A 20897-nucleotide genomic window follows, 5' to 3' on the forward strand; every position below is an offset into this window, starting at 1 on the left:
GGAGGAGGGGGAGAGTGGTAGGAGAGGAGGAGAGGAGGAGGGGTGGGGTTGGGAGAGGGGCGATAGAGGGGGGGAAGGGAAGAGGAGGAGGAGGGGGAGAGTGGTATTTAGAGAGGATGAGAGGGGGAGGGGAGAGTGTAGGAGAGAAGAAGGTGAGGGCGATAGAGGGGGGATAAGAGGAGGAGGAGACGATGATGGATGTGGGAGATGCGCAGAGGATTGTGAGGGTGCGCATGCCATCACGCAAGGTAAAGGCAGAGGGAAATGCGGCAGGCAGCAAGGCCGGCATGTCCCACCGAAACGTTCAAGTTACCACAAGGTCTGTCCATACTTCTATGTGGATTTATATTAGGAGCCCAATCAATAAAAGCTCCACCCTCAGAGGGGTCGAATACTCACCCCTGGTAACTTATGTGGCTGCTACAGTAGCTGCAACACCGCCGCAAGGTTTTAGTTAACTGCAGTTTTTCCCGCCCTCTGAGGCCACAAACTCTTTGCAGAGAATGCAGACACCAGCATGCGTTCGCCTGCAGACTCCGAGTGGACATTTCGATTCTTCTTCCAGAAAGATGGTTCCAAGCACCATCAACACACTATCTACTGGTGGAAAGAAGCATAGAGAAGATTTCATCTTGGCTGTAACAGAAAACAAACACAGAGAGGTTCATGTTGTGATTTGGCTCTCTTTGTTTCATCCTGAGACTTGCTCTAATATTTGCCAGATTGGAATATCATTGCTGAGCATTCGAGGAGCAACAATACTTCTCAGTCAATTCAAGGATGACTGTATGTATTCAACGCTTTTGCATTTAATTGATACATACACCCCAACGGAGATCCTGTTGCCCCACACGATGGAAAATAGCGGTACGGCATATGGTTGAGAAGAACTGGAATTGATACTGACAACCTAATCCCTCCTTTTGTATATAAAGCACTCCATACAGTGATTCTACAGACCGAGCATGGATTCATAGTTTTCGTCAAAAGGCATCACTGGAACGATAATAAAGGGTTAGAACAGATGAGAATCCTAGCTACCAAGGAGACAATATCCATCGAGCTTGAAGTTTCTTCAAAATATCTTGCCTTATCTTCATTTCATGCATTAATTCGGTACACGGAATTTGGGCAGGGATACTCGTATGCTGCGACAAGTTGTCGATTCGAGTACAGGTTTGAAAATAAGTCCCTAAGAATCGTTTTCGATTGTGATGTATCAGTTGCAGATGCCCAAAGGAATATTTGCAGATTGACCCCAGAACTGCTGCAAATCTTGAGATTATTCATAATGCCCGTGATGTAAAAAATGCATCCTTATTCGGAATCATGAATTTTTGTAAGACACATATGGGGCAAAGACTGCTGCGAACAAACATGCTGCAGCCACTCAGTTACCTTTCCAGCGGAAAAATCCAAGAAAGACTTGATTTCTTGGAGATTCTTTTGAAAAACGAAGAAGCATTTTACGAGATTTCTGAAAAGTTGCCACCATTTCCTGACCTGGAGTACATTGTTACAGCGACCCTTGTGCAGGTAAACCCGTTCATTCTGATGCGAGTACGATGGTAATGATTCTTTGATCTGCAGATTCCAAAATGCGGAACACAATGCATTTCGGTTGAAAAATGCCAGTCTCTCATTTCCAAAATTCTCAACATGAAAAATGCTCTGAACCTGGCTACTGGATTGGCGAACACTTTGAAAAAAATGAAAGGATCATGTGCCATTTTAGATAAAATGTTGGACTCACTTTCAGAGCCGAAGCTCGATTCAGTCAAAAATGCAATTGATAGAATACTAGCTGATGAATCTTTTCCAGCAAAGGGAAATATCCTTTCACAGGTGCAGCGATGCTTTGCACTGAGAGCAGGCATCGATTCATTATTGGATGTTGCGCGACAGAGTTACAATGACGTGATTGACGATATATACAATTTAGCCCAGCAATACAGGGACGAATATGGAATTGGTTCCATCAAAGTGGTCTACAATATTCGTAGAGGGTATCATCTCAGCATGAAATCTGATATTTCTTCTCTACCCCCGATTTTCATACAAAAATCGCAAAAAGGGCATTGCACGTTGTGCACGACAGAAGATCTTGCGAGTCTTGCTAATCGCCATAATGAATCTGTGCAAGAAATATATTTGATGACAGGACGGATTCTTGAGGTTATTTAGCTGTATTACTTAAGATCAACCGATTTTGACCATCTTTAGGACCTTGTTGTTCGATTGAGGGAACATACTGGGTATCTTGCTTTGTATAGTATAATCACCTATCCATTGTGAGATTTTGCAGATGCCTCCTTGATGTTGCAGACTCAATCAGCCTCCTGGATATGCTGGTCAATGCATCATGAACGGAAACGAGTCGATTGACCATATTTGTTCACAGCGGTCGTTTGCGCATATGATTAGTGTATCTTCGCAGCCATTTGTTAGGCCACAATTCTACCCTGATGGACCACTTGCAATTAGACAAGGGTGATGATATGCAACCGATGAATGACAACACATGTATGTAACTTTGACCCGAACAGACGGCATCCGATGTGTGAGATTCTTGCTCCTGGGTCTTTCGTGTCAAACAATACTATGATGAAGCCCAGAACATCTAGTTCGTTTTGTGTTTTGACAGGTCCAAATATGTCTGGAAAAAGTTGTTATCTTCGCCAGGTTAACTTTGAATTTTGGAGAAGGAGGTTTCATGTTGCCTCAGGTCGCCCTCATCATCATATTAGCTCACATGGGAAGCTTCATTCCAGGTAAGGTTCAATAAGAGTTTAAGATTTGGCAATACCAGTAATTATGCATTGTCCAGCTGAATATGGATGCTTCCCTTCGATAGACAAAATCTTTTCTAGAATTGGGACCTCGGATGATTTTGAGTCAAGTGCGAGCACTTTTTACCTTGAAATGCAAGAAATGTCGCATATAATAGGTCATGCAACGCAACATAGTCTCATCATAATTGACGAATTGGGACGCGGAACCAGTAATCAGGATGGTATCGCAATTGCCTGGGCTTGCTGTGAGCATCTCATAAACTTGAGAGCATTGACTCTGTTTGCAACACACTATTCGGAACTTCAGCAGCTTGCATCTATCTACCCAAATGTAGAGAATTGGACGCTTTCCGTGGAAGCAACAAAAGGAGGACTGCAGTTCTTGTACAAGGTCATCAAAGGATTTTGTCAAGAGGGCTCATATGGAATGTAATATATGACAATGATGAAGGAGACAATCTTACTTTTTGCAAAGATATGCTGCAGAGAGCGCTTTCTTTCCCAGGGAGGTCGTCGAATCAGCAAAAGAGATCAAAGCATACTTGATGCAAGAAAAATCACGAAGCTCGACGCATATTCAAGATAACACTGCACGACTGCAGGTATCAAAATAGACTGATTTCTTTGATATAAATAGTAATGTGCTTACATTCTGAATGCTAGGTTCTTTATTCTCTTGCTCAAAAATTGTTAGATCTGAAAAATTCCTCGCTGGAAGAGGGAGTGCTCAGGGGTGTGCTCTCCGACCTAAAAAAACGATATTTGAAAGGATACGACTGATCAATGTTCCATGTCTTCTACAAAGTCAGCTACATCGTAATCCACGTTTGCAAAGAATAAAGCATGGGCTGGCGCCTGATTATTGATTCATGCATGGTGCAACATGGCAATTCAATAATCGAACCATAGGCCCCGCAAACGAACGATTCTTGGCTTCCAAAATTCTTGAAATATCGTTGGGGTCTAAATTTCCCAAACCCACTTCAAGGAGGGTTCCTACCTACTCAGAGTTCACTTCAGGAAGGGAGAACATCCTCCACGCCACTGACCAAAATCCGACACATTTTATACAGGAAGCCGTTGGCCTGTATAGTGAAAGTGATAAACTGATGAATTCCTTCCGAGCGCCCGAAAAACGCTTTCGTATCAATTAATGTCAGCTCAAAACCATGTCAAAAGATTGATATGCAGCACCTGGCTCACCAATGGTCCATTGATCTTGTGCGGGGGATTCAATGATTTGCAGCTTTGATAGATTCTTGAAGGGATTAAGACGATTTGACCTGAATTTTTAGTGTGACAGATAGCTGATACGCTTTGTCATGACCTGCTTGGATCATATTTTGTAAACGAAGTGAAGTCTCGGTACCCGATGAGATTGTTTGCTGCCTCTCTCATCGCTTCAACATCGAGCTTATCACTTTTGACCAGCCCAAGGGCAAATCGATTTCGGAATTGTGGGTTCAAGAAAGGATTCAAGTGAAAACTATATTTTGAGAGAAAGGGGTCCTCTACTTCTGATGAAGTGTGTACCCGGTAAAGATAGGTCTGCGCACTCTTCGATAAGATGCATCAACGAGATTCATCAGAACCTTTCTCTGGGCAGTAAATTGGGCATGCCATAGGGGACGCGAAGGACTGATCTCCAAAATTCTTATCGTCCTAGGAAGATGCCGATTGCAGCTCGTCGTCATCGCCTGCAATTGGATGTCAAGGCACACTTGTTTTGCTTGCATCAAATTTCAAATCACTTGGAGTTCTTCCAAACCACGTCTCCGTCTGTCCGCGATATCGAAGTGGCATGGCATCCTGAGAGCGTGCACCCCTGCATCCGTCCTACCTGCCCCAGTTACCTGTATTGATTTGCATCTGAAGGCACTCCTCAAGGCATCCTACCAGAAAGTTAGTGGCGACCGAGGGCTGCATTTCACACCTCCAGGTGATACTGGATGGTGTTGTTTGATTTCTCTTGATTCCAAGTGTGCCAACCAGAAAACGACTCACCGTCATACCTGACGATCATTCTATATCTGTTCTCCCAGCTCTCCAGTCTCCAGCCATTTTGAGGCGTGCTGGAACCTTGAACACGAAGGAGCAGGGCAGACCTCAGTCGGATAGTTTCACTCCTCATCTGACTAAGGGCTGGAGGAGAAAGAAAGCTCAATCCGCTTGAACAAGACTGAGTCAAGCAATAGGATGAGACCGAACTGTCGTGGCGATCGCACGAGAGGAGTAGGAGGAGGACAAGGCTTCTATAGTCCAGCGGTCGCATTTCGGGAAAAGTTGTAACGGCCTAATGTAACGTACACTGATGTTGGAGCAGCCGTTGAGGACATCCATGGCAGAGGAGGAGGAAGAGGAGGCAGCGCAAGAGTTGACGGAGGAGCTGATCTCGGATAGCTTATCAGGTCAGACTCTCTTTGAACATCTCTTCTCCTAGTTCCTTCTCCGTGATAATTTTCTTGCAAGGAATCGAAAGTACTATTGATGGAAAGAGTGTCGCGTTCACCACGTTGAACCTTGAAGGCAAGAAGATCGGAGACGTGTCTTCTATTGCCTTGTTGGAGCATGTTAGATATGCCCATTTATCTCGGAATCTGATCAAGGACTTGAGCCCACTGTCAAACTTACGGTATCTCCTATCCTTGAAGCTAGACAACAATCGTTTGGAGACTGTTGATTTGGGCTTGATGTCTTTTCTGCAATTCGCTGACTTTTCAAACAACATAATTGGGTCGTGGCATGGAGTTGAAGCGCCTTTGCTTCGCTACCTCGACTTGAGCTTCAATAGAATTCATACAGTCACCGGGCTAGAAAAGAACTCTCAATTGCAAAATCTGTTCCTGCATGGTAACGAGTTGGAGTCATGTCAAGGGGTGGCATACCCAAACATCAAGGAGATCACCCTGCACAAGAACAAGATAACAAGTTTGCAAGGTCTAAGCGCGCTTCTCAATGTGAAGAAACTGGATTTGTCGGAAAACAACCTAGTCGAGTTGCAAGGGCTTCCCGATGGAGAGCTTGTCTCTCTTCACTTAAGGCAGAACCAAATCAGCGATCTTTCTGCTGTAACTGCTATACAGGCGACAGGCTTGCGAGAGTTGAATCTTGAAGAGAATCCTGTAGCAGACAACCTGGACCGAATCAGTGTTCTTCGTGCTCTCAGCTCGCTCACCAGCTTGAACGGAGTTCCCATCACCTCCGAAGAACAAAATCTCGCTTCCCAGCCTCCGCCTGAGGAAGGTGAGCCACCTTCAAGTGATTAGAGGACGCAGTGATAGAATAAACTAGCTGGAATATTCGAATTCTCCAGCTAGCACACTGCTGGTTCTCAGGCTGTGATCGCCGGGCATCACCTAGCCTGGCATTGAACAGCTAGCACAACACCTCACACAGGTGATCCTTCCACCTGTGAACCTTATTTAAGTCCTTTGTGGGGTTATGACTCGTCAGGGTAGGGTAGTACAAGTGAATAGTGGGGGTAGGGGTGATACTGAGGGTTACGACCCTCATCACTACTGAACGATGCAACTCCCCACGATGAGCCGAACGTGGAGGAGAAAGAGGAGGCGAGCAAAGTGATGATTGAGATTTAAGATGTCAGATGTAAGATGGTAAGATGTAAGATGTCCGATGTAAGATGTCAGATGTCAGATGTTTGCAGGTTGTAGCATCTAGATCGTACATATTTGATATATCAGTGATTCTATACTTTGGAAAATGCAAACTTGAAATCTGACATGATTTTGTTTCAGATGCGGTCCATACCTGCAGTACTGCTGATATTGTTTGTTTTCTGGGACGCTACAAACGGATTCCTGATTCAATCATCAAACAAATTGTTTTCTTCACAAGCTCCTCGAGGTTTACACCTCAAAAGGCAAACTTCTCCTCGATTTCAGCGTCTTGTCACACAAGCAAAGCTCGGAGCGATCATCTTCGCTTGTGATGGTGTGCTGGTAGACAGTGAACGGGACGGTCATCGAGTTGCTCTTAATGCTGCACTGAAGGAGGTGCGACCTGACCTGGAATGTAGCGTCGAGGAATACGGAAGGCTCCTACAAGTTCGTGGTGAAGAGAAACTCAGCAGGTATGAGCAATATGTTCTTGGCAGTATTTTCTGACTTGGTTGATGAACAGGCTCTGGGATGAGATGGGATGGGATGGGATGAACATGGACCTGGCAATTCAAATATATAATCGCAAATCCGAAATTTTTACCAAGATGTTGGAAGACAAGAAACTACCGTGAGGCAACATGTTACAAGATCTCATGTGATTGACGTACGCTTCACAGTATCAGGCCTGGCGTGTTGTCCTTGGTGGATGAGGCGATTGCTGCTGGAATTCCCCTCGCAGTGTGTTCGAGCAACACTCAGAAGAACGTCGAGTTGATCATCGAAAGCATGGGCCCTCAACGAGCAAAGCATTTTTCAATCTTTGCTGGAGGCCGAGTGGTTCACCGGTTGCATGCCATGGATGCGAGAGGGCCTTGCTGACTCTGCTGGGTCTCAGGAAGCCGTCACCGGACATCTACAACCTTTGCAAGGGCTCCTTGTCCTTACACTCTGAAGACGTCGTCATTATCGAAGATGACCTGGTTGGGTTGCAAGCAGCGAAAGCGGCGCATTGTGCCTGCCTGATCACCAAGTCAACATATTCCGTCAACGACGATTTCAAGACAGCTGATCTTGTTGTGGATGATCTCAAGGTGACCGACCTGTCTTACAAGAAATTGACGTTCTGCAACTAAAATGCATCTTTCAGAAAGGCGAAGTAGACTTGAATACAGTTTCTAGGCTCCCATTGTCCATGGTTGGCGTAAATGCTTGATCTAGAGGTTCGTGGGACTGATGGCTTCATAGAAAGAGCCACATAAACGCAAAAGCTAAGAATGAAAACATTGAACTAGATAGGAGAAATCTTGACTCGAAGCATTCATAATTGATGTTAAACTGGTCAATACCAGTCTCACGGTTGATCTGTACGGGCATCTCTACGGGCATATCTATGAACATGTTCCGAGTCACTGAGTCGCTCCCTTTGCCTCCACTGCCGCTGCAGGCATAGAAGCGTTTGAGTTTGCACTTTGCAAGGGGGGGGCAGGCTGAGGTGACCCCGTTGTAGGGATAGTAGAGGTGGCAAGATTTGGCATCATCCCCATCGACGGCATGGCAGGCATGTTGTTGGGCATGACTTGCTGTACGTGGAGTCAGTCGGTACCGGTAACACCTCTAGGCTTGTACTTGCCTTGTGTATCGCAGCAGTAGCAAAATGCACAGAAAGAGCATGTTGGGACTTGAAGAAGCGATTGCAGACCTTGCAGAGGATCGGCTCTCCAGTGTCATCCATCAAGTTCACCCGCCCTGTGTACGGAGATGCGGCGGAGGCCATGTGTCCACTAGCCCCTGATGCTGCGAGTCACCTGCAATCCTTTGAAAGCACAGCAACTCACCCGATGCTTGCCCTGGCGTGCTACCAGGGACAAGATCTCCCGATGATGACTTGCCGGGGTCCTGAGATATGACTGCGAGCAAATCCTGCACGACTCATGTAACTAAGATACAAGATCTCAATGCAGCCTTTACCTCTTCTAAAATCGCATCCTCAATGTTCAATGGGACATCGTAGCCCTGAGAGTTTAGATAATGTAGCACCGCCTATGAGGTAGTATGATTTACAAGTTGACAAAGAAACAAGGATGAATAAACCTCTTCGGTCCATGGCTGTTGCCAGACATTGACTCTTCGCAAGTCTGCAGACCTGAACAATGCATAGCGATCTATGCCCTGAGATTGGATGACCTTCAGATCCAGGGCAAGCGATGTCAGCATTTCACGAAGGAACGAAAATGGTTTTTCTGCAAATCCAGACATGAAATCGAATCTTTGTTTGCGCTCTTCGATTTGAGAGACGAGGTCTTCTATTTCTGAATCAAGCTTTGTACAAGTGGCATTCAAATCGTCAGAATGTTTCTCGTCTACAAGGTCGCGCATTTGCTTCATGAGTGGATCGTCCATCTCCACCAAAGTCTCATAAACTGATGTAGTTGAGGTTGTAGAAAGTGAAATCTTATGAATAATTTCCAAAGGCTCAATTTCTGTGACGATTTCGCTTAATTTATCCGAGATTCGACTGATTGGAATCCTCTCATCTCCAAGAATCGACTGAAGTTGTGAATCAAGTTTCAGATATAACGAATCTTCTTCATGCTGAATTCCATTCTTACTGATGTAGTTCCAAAACGCTACCAGAAGGCTGCTCCAAGTCCCGCTTTGCCACCCAATCAATCGCGCAAGTTCTGGACAACTTCGAAGGGAATATCGCATCGGACAGAAGCGAGGATAAAACAAAATTCTCAAGTCAAATTCACTGTTTGCGTGTCTGGTCACTCGGAACCCTGACGGTTTCGATGCTCCCGATTGCAGAATTCCCCCTTCCTCAAGTTCGACTTGAGCCTTGTTGGACCCTGAATGATTGACATTTCTATTCCATTCGATGCAATGAGAATGTGGATAGAGGTCTGAGGGTAGGAGGACAAACAAACGATCAAAATAGGCTGTGATGTCATGTCTTGAGGCAGCATCCGATGATCCTGCAGCCTGTTCATCCTCTACCAGCTTTCCTGCTATGTGCAAAGTCCACTTCTTGCTTGGGTTGCGTACACATGTTGCTGATTCTTCGACTTTAGATCCCTCCTGTTCAACTCCATTGTCATGGCTTACATCCTGCTACGTAGGAGTCATTCGCAGAGAAGAGAACGGAAGTGAACTTACCACATGTTCAACTGTATTGAAAACAGCAATTTGAAACCGTTTGTAAACCTTTCTTTGAGATTTCAGTGACTCTGTAATCTCAAGAAATTTTCTTGAGCTGGAAATAATCAAGAATGTCATGGATAAATTCAAAAATCTTTTGTTGCAGACCGTATCGTATCAATCCTTCGCTCAAGCTGTTGAAGTTCATGAAATAGCTTTGCCTCAGGCAATCTATTCCTATGAAGAGGAGGTTCATCAATGAGATCTCTGCAAATTCAAGTACCTGACTATTTCAGGAAGATTATGATCTATCTTCTGACGCTTCCCTTTCTCCATCGCACTCTCATCTCCCTTTCCTTGGAATTTTTTGGGGGCGAACCATTTCCTGAAAGTTGCCTCGCCGTCTTCTTCCTCCATAGCAATTTCCCGAGGAGCATCCTGAAGAGTTTCATGCTCTGCTTTAGCACGTGTTTTCAAGTTGCCCTTTTCATCAAAGAGATCTGTAGGTTTCTGGTGATATGGACGAGCCTGTAACTATGATTAGCCTACGTTTGTTTCGACGAGGATCATAGAGCATTCAACATAAGTCACTACCTCTGTGGTACCAATGCATTTGACAAATTCATTTCGCAAGTAGTCTCTTGAGACGGAGTTGCCAGCTATCCCTTGTTTGCGAAGGAATTCCCTCCAAGCCTCACCACCGAACGGACGTTCTCGCATTATCTTCACATCCCTGCATGCTTTCATTCCTTTTCGTCCAATCGTCACAGAGCTCACCTGTGAGGAAGTGTGTACCAGTCGCTGTCACCATCGTCGAATACCACATGCCACCGGTTTCCTCCGTCGCATTCACTCAGCTTGCCAGGATACCACTTCCCATCCTCATGTAGCACGAGGACAGATGAACCAATGGCTGGAATCCCTCCTTCACCCCACCAGCAGACCGAACTGTTATCAGGCCCATGATGACCACCAATCCATCCAGAGCTTTGTGGTGTCTCGCTATGCCGATTGTGTGCGGGTCGGATGCGATTCATTGTCGATCAATGACAAGCATGCAGTTGCCGGATTTGATCACAGGTGCAGTAGGGAGGGGATAGCAATTGAACTGAAGGCTGAATTACAGGAAGCAGAAGGCGGGAAAGTCCAGGAGAAGAATGGAACGATGCAGGACTATTTTGAATCTGGGTCACAAAAGAAATGCAATCTAGAAATCGAGCAAGGTTATGATGGAAACCAGGAGCGATGAATGCATGGACGGCAGCGGGGAAGAGGCAGCGGCAATGAATGCGAAAAGGGGGAGGGAGGGGAGGGGAGGGGAGGGGAGGGGAGGGGAGGGGAGGGGAGGGGAGGGGAGGGGAGGACAGTTATGGGGCGGAGGAGGGCTGGGTGGTGAAGTTCAGTAGAGGCGGCAAGGCAGCATGGGCGGCGGGAGGGGCAGAGGAATTCAGAGAGGGGTGGGGTACTAAAGTAGAGGGGTACTTTGAGACCTTCATAGATATGCCGCGTAGAGATTTCTACCTATTCCAGAGGGGTTGGCATTTTTATAGGGTAGGGTGGCTTCAACTAGGGCGATGTAGGGTAGGGTGGGATAGGAAGGGCTAAGGTAGGGTAGGGTGGGGTTGTCACCGGGACAATCAGAGACAAGACAGAGGTCCGGGCCCCGGAGGCTGCGGATGATAAGGCAGCTGTAAGTCACATTAATGAGATAATTGCTGCCTTTCGTCTATTTCTTATTTGAATCTTCTGAGGCAGACTTGTTCTCCGCGTGTCGTTTTTTTTTAAGGAATTGTTGGGGGTAGGGGTATCTTAGCAGGGGTACATTCAAAAGGAATGTGAGTTGCTGTCAGGGGTGGGTGTAAATTGTTCAAGAATGTGGGTTGGTGGGGTAGTTACAGCGGCAGGCGGCGTGGGCAATGCAGGATCGATGTGGAAGCGGCGCAGGGGAGGAGGGAGGAGGGGGCAGAAGAAGAGAGGAGAAGAAGAATATCAGGAAAGAAGTGAGAACAAGCTAGAGCAAAGATTAGAAGAATAGCACGAAAGATGCCTGTGAGGACAATGATGATGGAGGGCGCGGGAGCAGAGGTGTGATGTCAAGTCGAGATAGCAAGTTTAATGTCAGCGATAGGCAGTGACAATGATGTATCACCCGAATTCAGGCGTCTTGTTGTCCATTGATTGGGAAGCTTCGCGAATTGATCAGTCCTAACTGCTTTTGACCAGGATGGCATGCTGAAACACCAATCCGAAATTCGCTTGAACTGTTGCTGATAGCTTTCGTCTAGATCTCAAACGCAAAGGTAAATGTACATTACAGCTAGCTTCTGAATCTTGACGTGATCTCTCAGGGGCGAGACCAGCCGCTTGATTGATTCTATAAGTGTTTGTGTTGGACTTAACAATGAGATTTGTTCCTGATCAAGAGGCAGCTCTTAGAGCCCGTTTGATTGACCAACTGTCAACGCTGTCTGAAGCCGAACCTCCTGTCTTAGCAGAATATGTTATCGCTCTTCTAAAGAATGACGTCGCGCTCGATGACCTCAAAAAGACTTGCAATGATGAACTTCACGACTTTTTGCAAGACAACACTCCGGTGAAAAGGCACTTCCTAATCGATGTTGTATGACATTATTTTCAGCTTTTCGTTGATAAGCTGTTCGAAGATCTCCAGGATTGGAGCTGGATGTCAGGAGCCAAAAAACAAGTTTCAGCAACTATTCTGCAGGGCCAAGTCCTTGATCATCAGGACGAGATTGAGAGGGACGAACACACTTCGCAGTCCAACATCGGAAAGCACGCCCGTGAAGGAGGGGCCAAGTCGGAGGGTAGCAAAGTGACGTCTTCAGAAAAAGAGCAAGCTTCGAGCTGGAAGGAGGCAGAGGAAGCAGAAATGTCAAGAGTTCCTTCGGGGGGGCCTTCGAAGCGCCGTAGGAGGGAGAGAAGTCGAAGTTCAGGCGATGAGGAAGACGAACGAGAGAGTCGCCGTAGAAATCGCGACAGAAGAGGAAAGTCTTCGTCCTCTGAGGATGAACAAGACAGAAGAGGAAGGGAGGATAGGAGGCAGATGGATCGCAAGCGTGAATGGGATAGCAGGGATGCTCGATCTAGAGACAGAGGCTGGCAAGGTCATGGATCATCCCATCATCAGTACAGAGGACCAACGGGAAGAGGCGGCCATGCGCCTCCTAACTTCATGGGCGTTGGGCTTTCACTCCTTGGAATGCCCTTCGGCCCCATGGGTATTCCGCCTAAGGGCGGCATGGGCGCCTTCGGGTTTGGGGGCGCTGTTGCACCAAACAATCCCAGTTTTGGATCCAGCGGCAAGCTGGAATCCGGTGGTGGTAACGCCGAAGATTACAATCCGGAAAATCCAGCAGTCCCAGAATTGCAACAACGACAAATGATCATGAATAATCCTTCACAGCCCATGTTTCCCTTGCCTCTGCCGTCTCCCCAGGAACTGCAGAGATTCCTACGTCAGCATATTCAGAATCAGCTTTCCGCGGGGCGGGGAAAGTTGAATCAGCCTGTGGGTGGAATGCGGGACCGGAGTCGAAAAGATTTTGATTGGCAACCCAACGAAAATCGCCCAGGCACCAACGGTGAGAAGCCTCAGACAGTACAGCCAACCCTGTGTGTTGTTCGTTGACTGTGCAAGTAGGAGAATCTTGGGATGCTGGAAGAGGCGGAAGCAATGTCGAGAGCAGAGAAGGAAGAAACGAAAACCGGCCTCGTGTTGAATGGAAAACTGTGAGCGATACCATTTTGGTCACTCAGATTCCTGAGAACCAATGTACCGAACGACAGGTATGCTTGTGACAGCGTGCTTGTTCTCCACTTGTAATTTCAGCTACAGCTTCGCTCTCACTTTCAGAAATTTGGAGTGATTGCAAAGATATCTATTGATGACAAAGTAGACGACAAGAACAACAAGAGTGCCAAGATTACCTTTACATCACATCCGATGGCCAAAGCAGCCATCGGATGCGTGGATGCCGTTTTCTCAAATCGTTTTATACAGGTCTTCAGTCTCCTTAAGGTTGTTCGATACATGTTTGATGTATCGTCGCAGGTCAAATGGGCTGCACCTTCGGGAATGGATCATGGAAATGGTTCCCTGCAATTGTTTTTGCAAGCGAGTGCTCTTAACTCTACTTTACTCTCAGCGGCTACACAGCAGGGAAAGTTGTCTCAACACGCAGACAGCGGTGGCAGAAAAATCATTGGAAAGGCCAAAGGCATGAATTTTGTCCGTGCAGAAGGCGATGCGAACGAGGTATTGCGGTGGGGTTGAGGTTCATCCACGTCTGAATCGACCTAGGGCGGGAGCTTAGCGTTGAGTTCTACTGCAGAGACCCTTGAAGATTTACTTGCCCGACAGAAAGAGGCGTGTTTGCAATGATCATGCCGCCTTGCACTCGAAGAGTGGAGAACTGACTGATTGCCAAAGGTCTTGGCTGCCCTAACTGCCAAAGGAGCTGGAGAACTGAGTGCTGATGAGAAAGTGAACTTAAAGAAGGAATTTGCTGAGCTGAAATCTAAGGTTGTTTTCGTCTACGTCCAGATGACTCGATCGAGTGAAATGCATGGCAGGTACAAGCTGCGCTGAAAAGGAAGCAAGAGCAAGCGGAGGCCGCGGCCTTGGCTGCGACTGCTCCAGCCCATCCCCCGATTCGTGGAGGATTTCGAGGAGGTAGAGGAGCAGGTAGAGGGATGGGAAGGGGACACTTCCATGGAGCTCCGCCAGTCAACAGGGGACCGAAAGCGATTCTGGTAAGTTGGGACGCTTTAATCCTGCATGCTTGACTTGCCTCAATTCACTTGCTGGGCAGATCTCGAATCTTCATCCGGATATAAGCTTTGAGGGCTTACTGCGGAGCCACTTTCAAAGCTACGGACCGGTCGGAGAGATTGAGTTTCAAGAGGATAAAACAAGCTGGTGAGGGACAAGACTTGATGTGATTCGTTGATGAATGTGGAGATAGTGTGGTTCATTTCGCGACAAGGGGAGCCGCCTCGCATGCCCTGCGGCATGCTACTTTTCTCAATGGAAAGGTAACGAACACAATCTGCCGTCGCCTGTTATTGCTGCAACTCTCATGCGTGCGAAGATTTGTGTGAGATCTGCGTGCTCTTGATCGCCGTCGGTCATTCCAGGCACTCACGACAAACTGACATGCGATGTATAGACTCTCACACTCTCGTGGTTCGAACCTCCAGAGACGGCAGGGACGGAAGAGGTGACGTGCTTGATTTGCTCTGACTTGTCTAATCTGCATTCCCCTCCTTCAGTCCAACGATCAGAATGGAGATGAAGGAGAAAAGAGTTCAGCGATGGAGGAGGAAGCGAACGAAGGCGCCATGGAAGCGGACGCAGGCGACAAAGTTGAAGGAGTTGAGGAGGAGCAAGGTGTACTTGCTGGTGTTGTTCGCTCCAGGGCTATTTTGACCTCACGACAGAGTGCTGAAGGGAGGAGACTCTGTATTAGGCGAAAGAATATTCTTTGAGACCACTTGAAGTCTGCCGAAGGCTTCAGGAAGCTACTTGAGATGTAAACATACCTAGGCGAAGCTCCGCTCTCGCTTCATGAGCAGGACTTGTGAATGTTGCCAAGAAAAATAAGTTTGACTGTCTAAAGAGCGGTGCTATGAGCGGTACTATGCTATCAGCGGTACTATGAGAGGTACTATGAGTGATACTATCAGTGGTACTATGAGTGGCACTATAAGCGGTACTATCTGCACTCAGTACTATAAGCGGCTGTACCGGACTGATCCGAGTGAGTTGGGCAACTCCCATGAGAACGGCAGTGAAATCTCCCTGGAAATCTCCAGAAACAAGAATGAAAGAGCGGGGATGTGGGTATGGATTTCGGAGGGTGACATGGCAGGGTAGACCATGGAAGGGGAGCGGACGCTGTTGCTAGTCGGAGACGATGGAGGAGAAGAGAGCGGGAGAAGAGAAGGAGGAAGGGGAGTAGGAAGATGGATCTCGAGGAACTGCTGCTCAGGAAGGATCCCCGTCCTTGCATGCTCGATCGTCGTCGCTCTCTTCGTCGGAGCGTTGCACCTGCTCCCAGAGGACGCCTCTCACCAGACGTTCTCGAGAGCCAAAGGCAAAGCAACAGGCCAGCAGCTGAAGCATGCTGATCATGCTCATGTTAGAGCTCCCAGATCCTCCACCATCTCCTCCTCGATGCTGAGCAAGATACCCAGTGACATGCGTGCTTCTATCAACTCGAGTGCGGACCCGTGCACGGACTTTTACGAGTTCTCTTGTGGGCAATGGCTGGAGGAGACGAGCATACCCTCTTGGCAGTCCTCATGGGCTAAGCAGTGGGACGGGGTTACCACAGATGTTGAGCACGAGACAGTCAAGGCGCTCCAGAAGGACGCGGGGCCAGCAGGAACATTTTTCCGTTCCTGCATGGACACGGCTACGATACAGAAGCTCGGCAACGCTCCTCTCAAGCCATGGATGAATGGCGTGGAGCTAGTGAAGGATCATGCCTCCTTCATGCGATCTCTTGCAAACTTCGCTCTGTCCGACATGACGGTCTTCTTCGGGTGGTGGGTCGATGCAGACAGCATTGACTCGAGCATCAACAGCTTCTTCATAGCGCAAGGCGGCATCACCATGCCCGACCGCTCCTACTACATCGACCCGTCCAAGAGCATGGCGAAGAAGAGGCTGGCCTTCAAGACGATGGTGTTGAACATCATGCAGCTGTCGGGGAGGACCAGGTCTGAGGCGGTCGAGGACGCGAACAACGTCATGGAGCTTGAGACAGCCATAGCGAGAGCTATGAAGGACAACGCAGCGGAGCGAGACGAGCATGGGGAGAGGATGCGCGTCTCTGAGCTTCAGCAGCTTGTGTCGAGCATCGACTGGAAGAGCTGGCTGAAGATGCTGGGTTGCCCGGACGTGGGGAGCGGGAAGGGAAGACATTTGATTGTGAAGAACAAAGAGTTTCTGACCAAGGTAGGAGAGCTGATGAAGACCTCCAGCTACGACAAGATCAGAAGCTACTTGCGATGGCAGGCAGTCTACAGCTTCGCTCCGTACCTGTCCTTCCCTTTCGAAGACGAGCTTGTGAGGTACAACAACGAGATCTACGGGATCTCAAAGCTTCCTCCGAGATGGCGCAAGTGTTTCTTCTCAACCGGAGAAGCGATGGACATGCATGTTTCTCGAGTCTTCGTGAACCATTACTTCCCCGAGTCATCACGTCGACATGCCCTCGACATGTTGATGCAAATCCGTGAGCAGTTCAATCAGACGCTGCAGAAGAAGGAGTGGATGGATGAGGCGGCGCGTGTTAAGGCTGTCTACAAGCTTCAGCACATGTTCCTCGAGGTCGGCCATCCCTCTGTGTGGCCTCCTAGCGCCTTCCAAGACTTCAAGAGCTTCGGGGGCATCCGGGACAACACTTACTTCGACAACATCGTCGCCACTAACGCATTTGACGTGCAAAACGCGCTGTCACGGTTGGGCAAGAAGGTCGACAGACGACGATGGGGCAGCTCATCGGCGACAGACGTCAACTCCTACTACTCGAGGAAGGTCAACGGAATTTTCATCCCCGCAGGCATCCTCCAGCCTCCTTTCTACAGCCCGACACAGGCCATTGCCAGAAACTATGGCAGCGTCGGTTCCATCTGCGGGCACGAAATGACCCACGGCTTCGATGACATCGGTACCTCCCGCCTGGTTGCTGGTCGCAGCTGACGCATAGAGCCCAGGACGTGAGTATGACGCGGATGGGAATAGAAATGGCTGGTGGGACGAGCAGGTGGTGAAGAACTTCAAGGAACGAGCCAAGTGCATATCCGAGCTCTTCTCTAGCTATGAGGTCGACGGCAAGGTTGCTACGCTCCCTCCTTGCCCCTCCTCTTCCTCCCCTTCCCTCCTCGTTCCTCTATCTCCACTTCCTCCCCTTCCCACCTCTTTGCTCTATCTCCCATTCCTTCCCTCCCCGCTCTTTCCTGCATCCCCTCATACGGTTCCTCCTGCTCTCAGTCCTCCTGTTCTCCTTGTCGCCTCTGCTCGTCTCACTGATTGTTTTCCTGCTCCTTGACCAACAGCATGTCAATGGAGAGCTGACGCTAGGTGAGGCCATCGCGGACTCCGGAGGTCTCAAGGTGAAGCTCCTCTTGCTCCACGTGCTCTCCTTGTTCACTCCCCGACAGTTCTCCTGGGAATCTTTTCTGCATGCATATCAGCCGTCGCACACAGACCGGTAGCGGAGCGTTGGCTGACTTGTTTGAAGTTGATCTCTCCTGCCAGGATGTTGTTCTTCATCGCCATGGGGCAGACATGGTGTGAAAAACTCAAACCGCAGGTCAGTCTCTATCTTCTCCTTGTTTGCCGCCACTTGCTCTCTACCTTCTCCTTGTTTGCCGCCACTTGCTCTTCTCCTCTGCTCCTCCTCGCCCCTTTCCTTCTGCTAAACTTTTTCATTCAGGGAGCCAAGGCTTCACTTCTCACTGATCAGGTCGATTGTCTGTCTTTATTCACCCCGTCTCTCCTCCCCTCCTCCTCCTCTCCTCCTCCTCTCCTCCTCCTCCTCCTCCTCCTCTCCTCCTCCTCCTCCTCCCTCTCCTCTTCCTCCTCCTTCCTCCTCCTTCCTCTCCTCCTCCTCCTCCTTCTCTTCCCCCTCCTCCCTTATCTTGCTCTGGCTCTTTGTTTCTCTCACTCCTCATCTTTGGCAGCACCCTCCTTCCAAGTTTCGCGTCATCGGAACTCTCAGTCAGTTCGCTCCGTTCGCGGAGACTTTCAGGTGTCCTGTTGGCTCTCCCATGAATCCCGCACGGCGATGTCACTTGTGGTAATGGGGAGAGTCGGCGCACAGCACATGTCGAAAGAGAATCAAAACAATCTTATCTATTAGACTTCCAATGAAGATTCACACACATGGATTTCAGTTTCAAAGATTCTGTTGGAGGAACTTGTTGTTTGATATGGAGCATGATTGTTTTAGATCATGTAGATTATGAAGAGCGTGTAGGGCTGGAACACATGGAGAGCATGGTGAGCATGAAGAGCGTTTCATCAGCGGCGCTGTCCTGCCAGTGTCCTTCTCACCATAAAATTTCATTAGCTTTTAAAACCAATAATATCCCGTATAAAGGCTTTAGGGGGACCAACCATGGCAGCTCCGCTACCTCTTTCCTTCCTCCTCCTGCCCCTCTCCCTCTCCCTTCGATCAGCTCCCCCTCACTTCTCCTTCTCTCCCTCCTCCCTCCTCTCCTCCTCTCCCTCCTCCCTCCTCTCCCGCTCTCCTTCCCGCTCTCCTTCTCTCACTTGCGCCAGGCCTCCTCGACCATGCCGCGCTTGTTCATCTGCCATGTCGAAGACGCCGGGAGGGGGAGAGGAGGAGGGGCAGTACCATGAGGTAGAGTACAAGGGAGAGAAGCTGAGGGTGAAGGACGGGGAGCTCCTTCGCTCCTCCCTCCTGCGAGCCTCCCTCTCCCCTCACAACTCCCTCGCTCAGACTATCAACTGCCGCGGGCTGGGAACCTGCGGCACCTGCGCCGTCAGCATCCAAGGACGCGTGTCTCCTGCCGAATGGACCGCCATGGAGCGAGCTCGTCTCAACTTCCCCCCGTACAGCAACGACAACAACTCGCTCCTCCGCCTCGCCTGCCAGGTCCATCCCGCCTCCTCCTCCCCTCCTCTGACGTGCGACCGGTAGGTGCGAGTACAGGGCGACCTCAAGGTCACCAAGTTCGACAAGTTTTGGGGTCAAGGCAAGGAGGAGACGCGTGACAAGAAGTTTACAGCTCCTCTGGGAGAGCTGGAGTACATCCTAGATCGCAAGAGAGAGTAGCGGGAGGAGGAGGAGAGGACAGACTTGCGAGACAGGAGGAAGAGACAGTGACCTTGAGGTTTGAGATGATACAAGAATTCCTTCAGGTTAAACAAATCTCCTGCTCCTGCTCCTACCTCCACCCGACCTTGGACTTGGAACGCTCAAACCCGAAACGCTCCTTGTTGGAGGGCTTGCCATGAGCCGAGGATGGCCGTTGATCCTTGGGCAGCTTGAGGATCGAGTCTCTGCTGTGGGGAGATCAAATCAGACAAGGAAGAGAGGGGAGGGGAGGGGAGGGGAGGGGAGCACCTGGAGCTTGTTGCTGTGGAGGGACGAGGAGCAGAGCGGGGGGGATGCAACGAAGTTGCGTCAGTCTGTGAGCGGGTGACGAGGCGAGGAATCGCTGTCGTCTCTTTCTTGGACAGCAGCCGTTTGGTCTCCTCCTTCTTCTGCCTGAACCTGCCGCAAACCGTCATCGCCTCCTTCTCCTCCTCGCTGCTCAGAGACCTGGCAAGTCTTTCCTCCAGCGTCTCGCACTTGTTCCCATCCTTGTTCTCGTCTCCGAAGGTTCCACTGCTCTCATCCTTGCCACTTGCATGTGGGGCCCGCTCCTCTTCCTCCTCCTCCTCCTGTTGCTCCTCCTTTACCTCCTCAGCATTCCAGTCTGACAGCGAGTACAGCGACTCGAAGCCCGAGGGACCTGAGGAGGATCCTCCTGCTCCTGCTCCTGCTCCTGCTCCTGCTCCTCCTGTGCTCTGACCCGAGAGAGAGGAGCGATGGGTGAGCAGGGTATGCCTGTGGACGGAGTCCTTGTGTCCTCCGAACTCAAAGCTGGACGAAGACAACCTCCTGTGCTCAGGCGAGGAGGAGGAAGAGGAGGAGGAAGCAGAAGCAGGGGCGGAGGCCTCCGGTTGCTGGGAGGCGGGAGGATCGCAAAGGGTCTTGACGTCACGTTTCTTCTCCTCCTTCATCTGCTTTCTCAATCTTTCGTTCTCCTCCTTTTGCTTCCGTTCTTCCACCTGCTCAGCATCAGAGGCACATGGCGAGGGAAGAGGCGCAGGCACCTCCTTCTTCTCGAGCTTCTCCTGCAGCATCGCCAGCTGCTCTTCCAGCTTCTGCTTGTCCTCCTCGACCCTCCTCGCGCTCTCCTTCGCCTCCTGCACCACCTGCTGCATCTCCTTGAGGGCAGCCGCCGACCCTCCATCTCCCCTCCTCTTTGCTCCTCCAAGCTCCACCCCCCGGGCCCTCGTCGCAAACTGCAGGGAGCAGGACGTCTCTGGTGCATCGGAGTCGCAGGGGGAGGAGCAGACGAACATGAGGACCTTGGCATCGCCTGCGAGCGAGTCCTGCAGGAGGTGGGTGAGCTTCGAGTCCCTGAAGGGGATGTGCTTGCTCTTGGCCACGAGAGCAGACACGCAGTTGCCCAACGCCGACAGCGACTTGTTGATGTTCTTCGCCTCCGTCAGCCGCTCCCCAGTCGCCCCAGTCCTTGACAGCCTCTGCAACTCCGTGAGGAAGGGGAGGGGAGGAAGAGA

The 20897-nt window shown here is 49.5% G+C and overlaps 6 protein-coding genes across 6 annotated transcripts in view; 5 read left to right on the forward strand and 1 right to left on the reverse strand.

The window, feature by feature from the left end:
• Positions 1-504: 504 nt before the first annotated feature.
• On the forward strand, positions 505-3225 carry Msh4 (Msh4 meiosis-specific ZMM crossover interference complex protein, muts; the record flags this gene model as incomplete). The annotated part of the gene is made up of 10 exons (XM_005821291.1): positions 505-662; positions 723-867; positions 936-1176; positions 1230-1530; positions 1591-2175; positions 2274-2351; positions 2402-2490; positions 2547-2682; positions 2726-2771; positions 2828-3225. Exons 1-10 carry the CDS (start codon positions 570-572, stop codon positions 3223-3225), a joined length of 2112 nt encoding a protein of 703 aa, XP_005821348.1. The 5' UTR covers positions 505-569.
• A 1905-nt stretch (positions 3226-5130) lies between these two features.
• Positions 5131-6035, forward strand: GUITHDRAFT_166232 (hypothetical protein; the record flags this gene model as incomplete). Its single annotated transcript, XM_005821292.1, has 2 exons — positions 5131-5200; positions 5262-6035. Coding segments are annotated over 2 exons (843 nt in total), but the record flags the coding sequence as incomplete, so codon positions are not given.
• Positions 6036-6303: 268 nt separating this feature from the next.
• Positions 6304-9273, forward strand: GUITHDRAFT_160246 (hypothetical protein; the record flags this gene model as incomplete). The annotated part of the gene is made up of 7 exons (XM_005821293.1): positions 6304-6406; positions 6548-6882; positions 6933-7040; positions 7090-7257; positions 7308-7503; positions 8005-8017; positions 9239-9273. The coding sequence occupies exons 1-7, from the start codon at positions 6404-6406 to the stop codon at positions 9271-9273; spliced, it is 858 nt and encodes a 285-aa protein (XP_005821350.1). The 5' UTR covers positions 6304-6403.
• Positions 9274-16688: 7415 nt separating this feature from the next.
• Positions 16689-18379, forward strand: GUITHDRAFT_55341 (hypothetical protein; the record flags this gene model as incomplete). The annotated part of the gene is made up of 5 exons (XM_005821294.1): positions 16689-17247; positions 17294-17415; positions 17636-17790; positions 17838-17913; positions 18263-18379. Coding segments are annotated over 5 exons (1029 nt in total), but the record flags the coding sequence as incomplete, so codon positions are not given.
• Positions 18380-18861: 482 nt separating this feature from the next.
• GUITHDRAFT_55409 (hypothetical protein) lies at positions 18862-19365 on the forward strand (the record flags this gene model as incomplete). The annotated part of the gene is made up of 2 exons (XM_005821295.1): positions 18862-19200; positions 19246-19365. Coding segments are annotated over 2 exons (459 nt in total), but the record flags the coding sequence as incomplete, so codon positions are not given.
• A 1220-nt stretch (positions 19366-20585) lies between these two features.
• The window catches only part of GUITHDRAFT_80594 (hypothetical protein), a gene marked incomplete at both ends in the record, with an annotated part of 1643 nt that continues 1331 nt past the window's right edge, over positions 20586-20897 (reverse strand). The window contains one exon of the mRNA XM_005821296.1: positions 20586-20861. Within this exon, the coding sequence (XP_005821353.1) occupies positions 20586-20861 (276 nt within the window). The remainder of the gene's footprint in view (positions 20862-20897) is intronic.

The sequence above is a fragment of the Guillardia theta genome (genome assembly GCF_000315625.1).
Source record: "Guillardia theta CCMP2712 unplaced genomic scaffold GUITHscaffold_147, whole genome shotgun sequence".
Lineage (NCBI taxonomy): Eukaryota > Cryptophyceae > Pyrenomonadales > Geminigeraceae > Guillardia > Guillardia theta.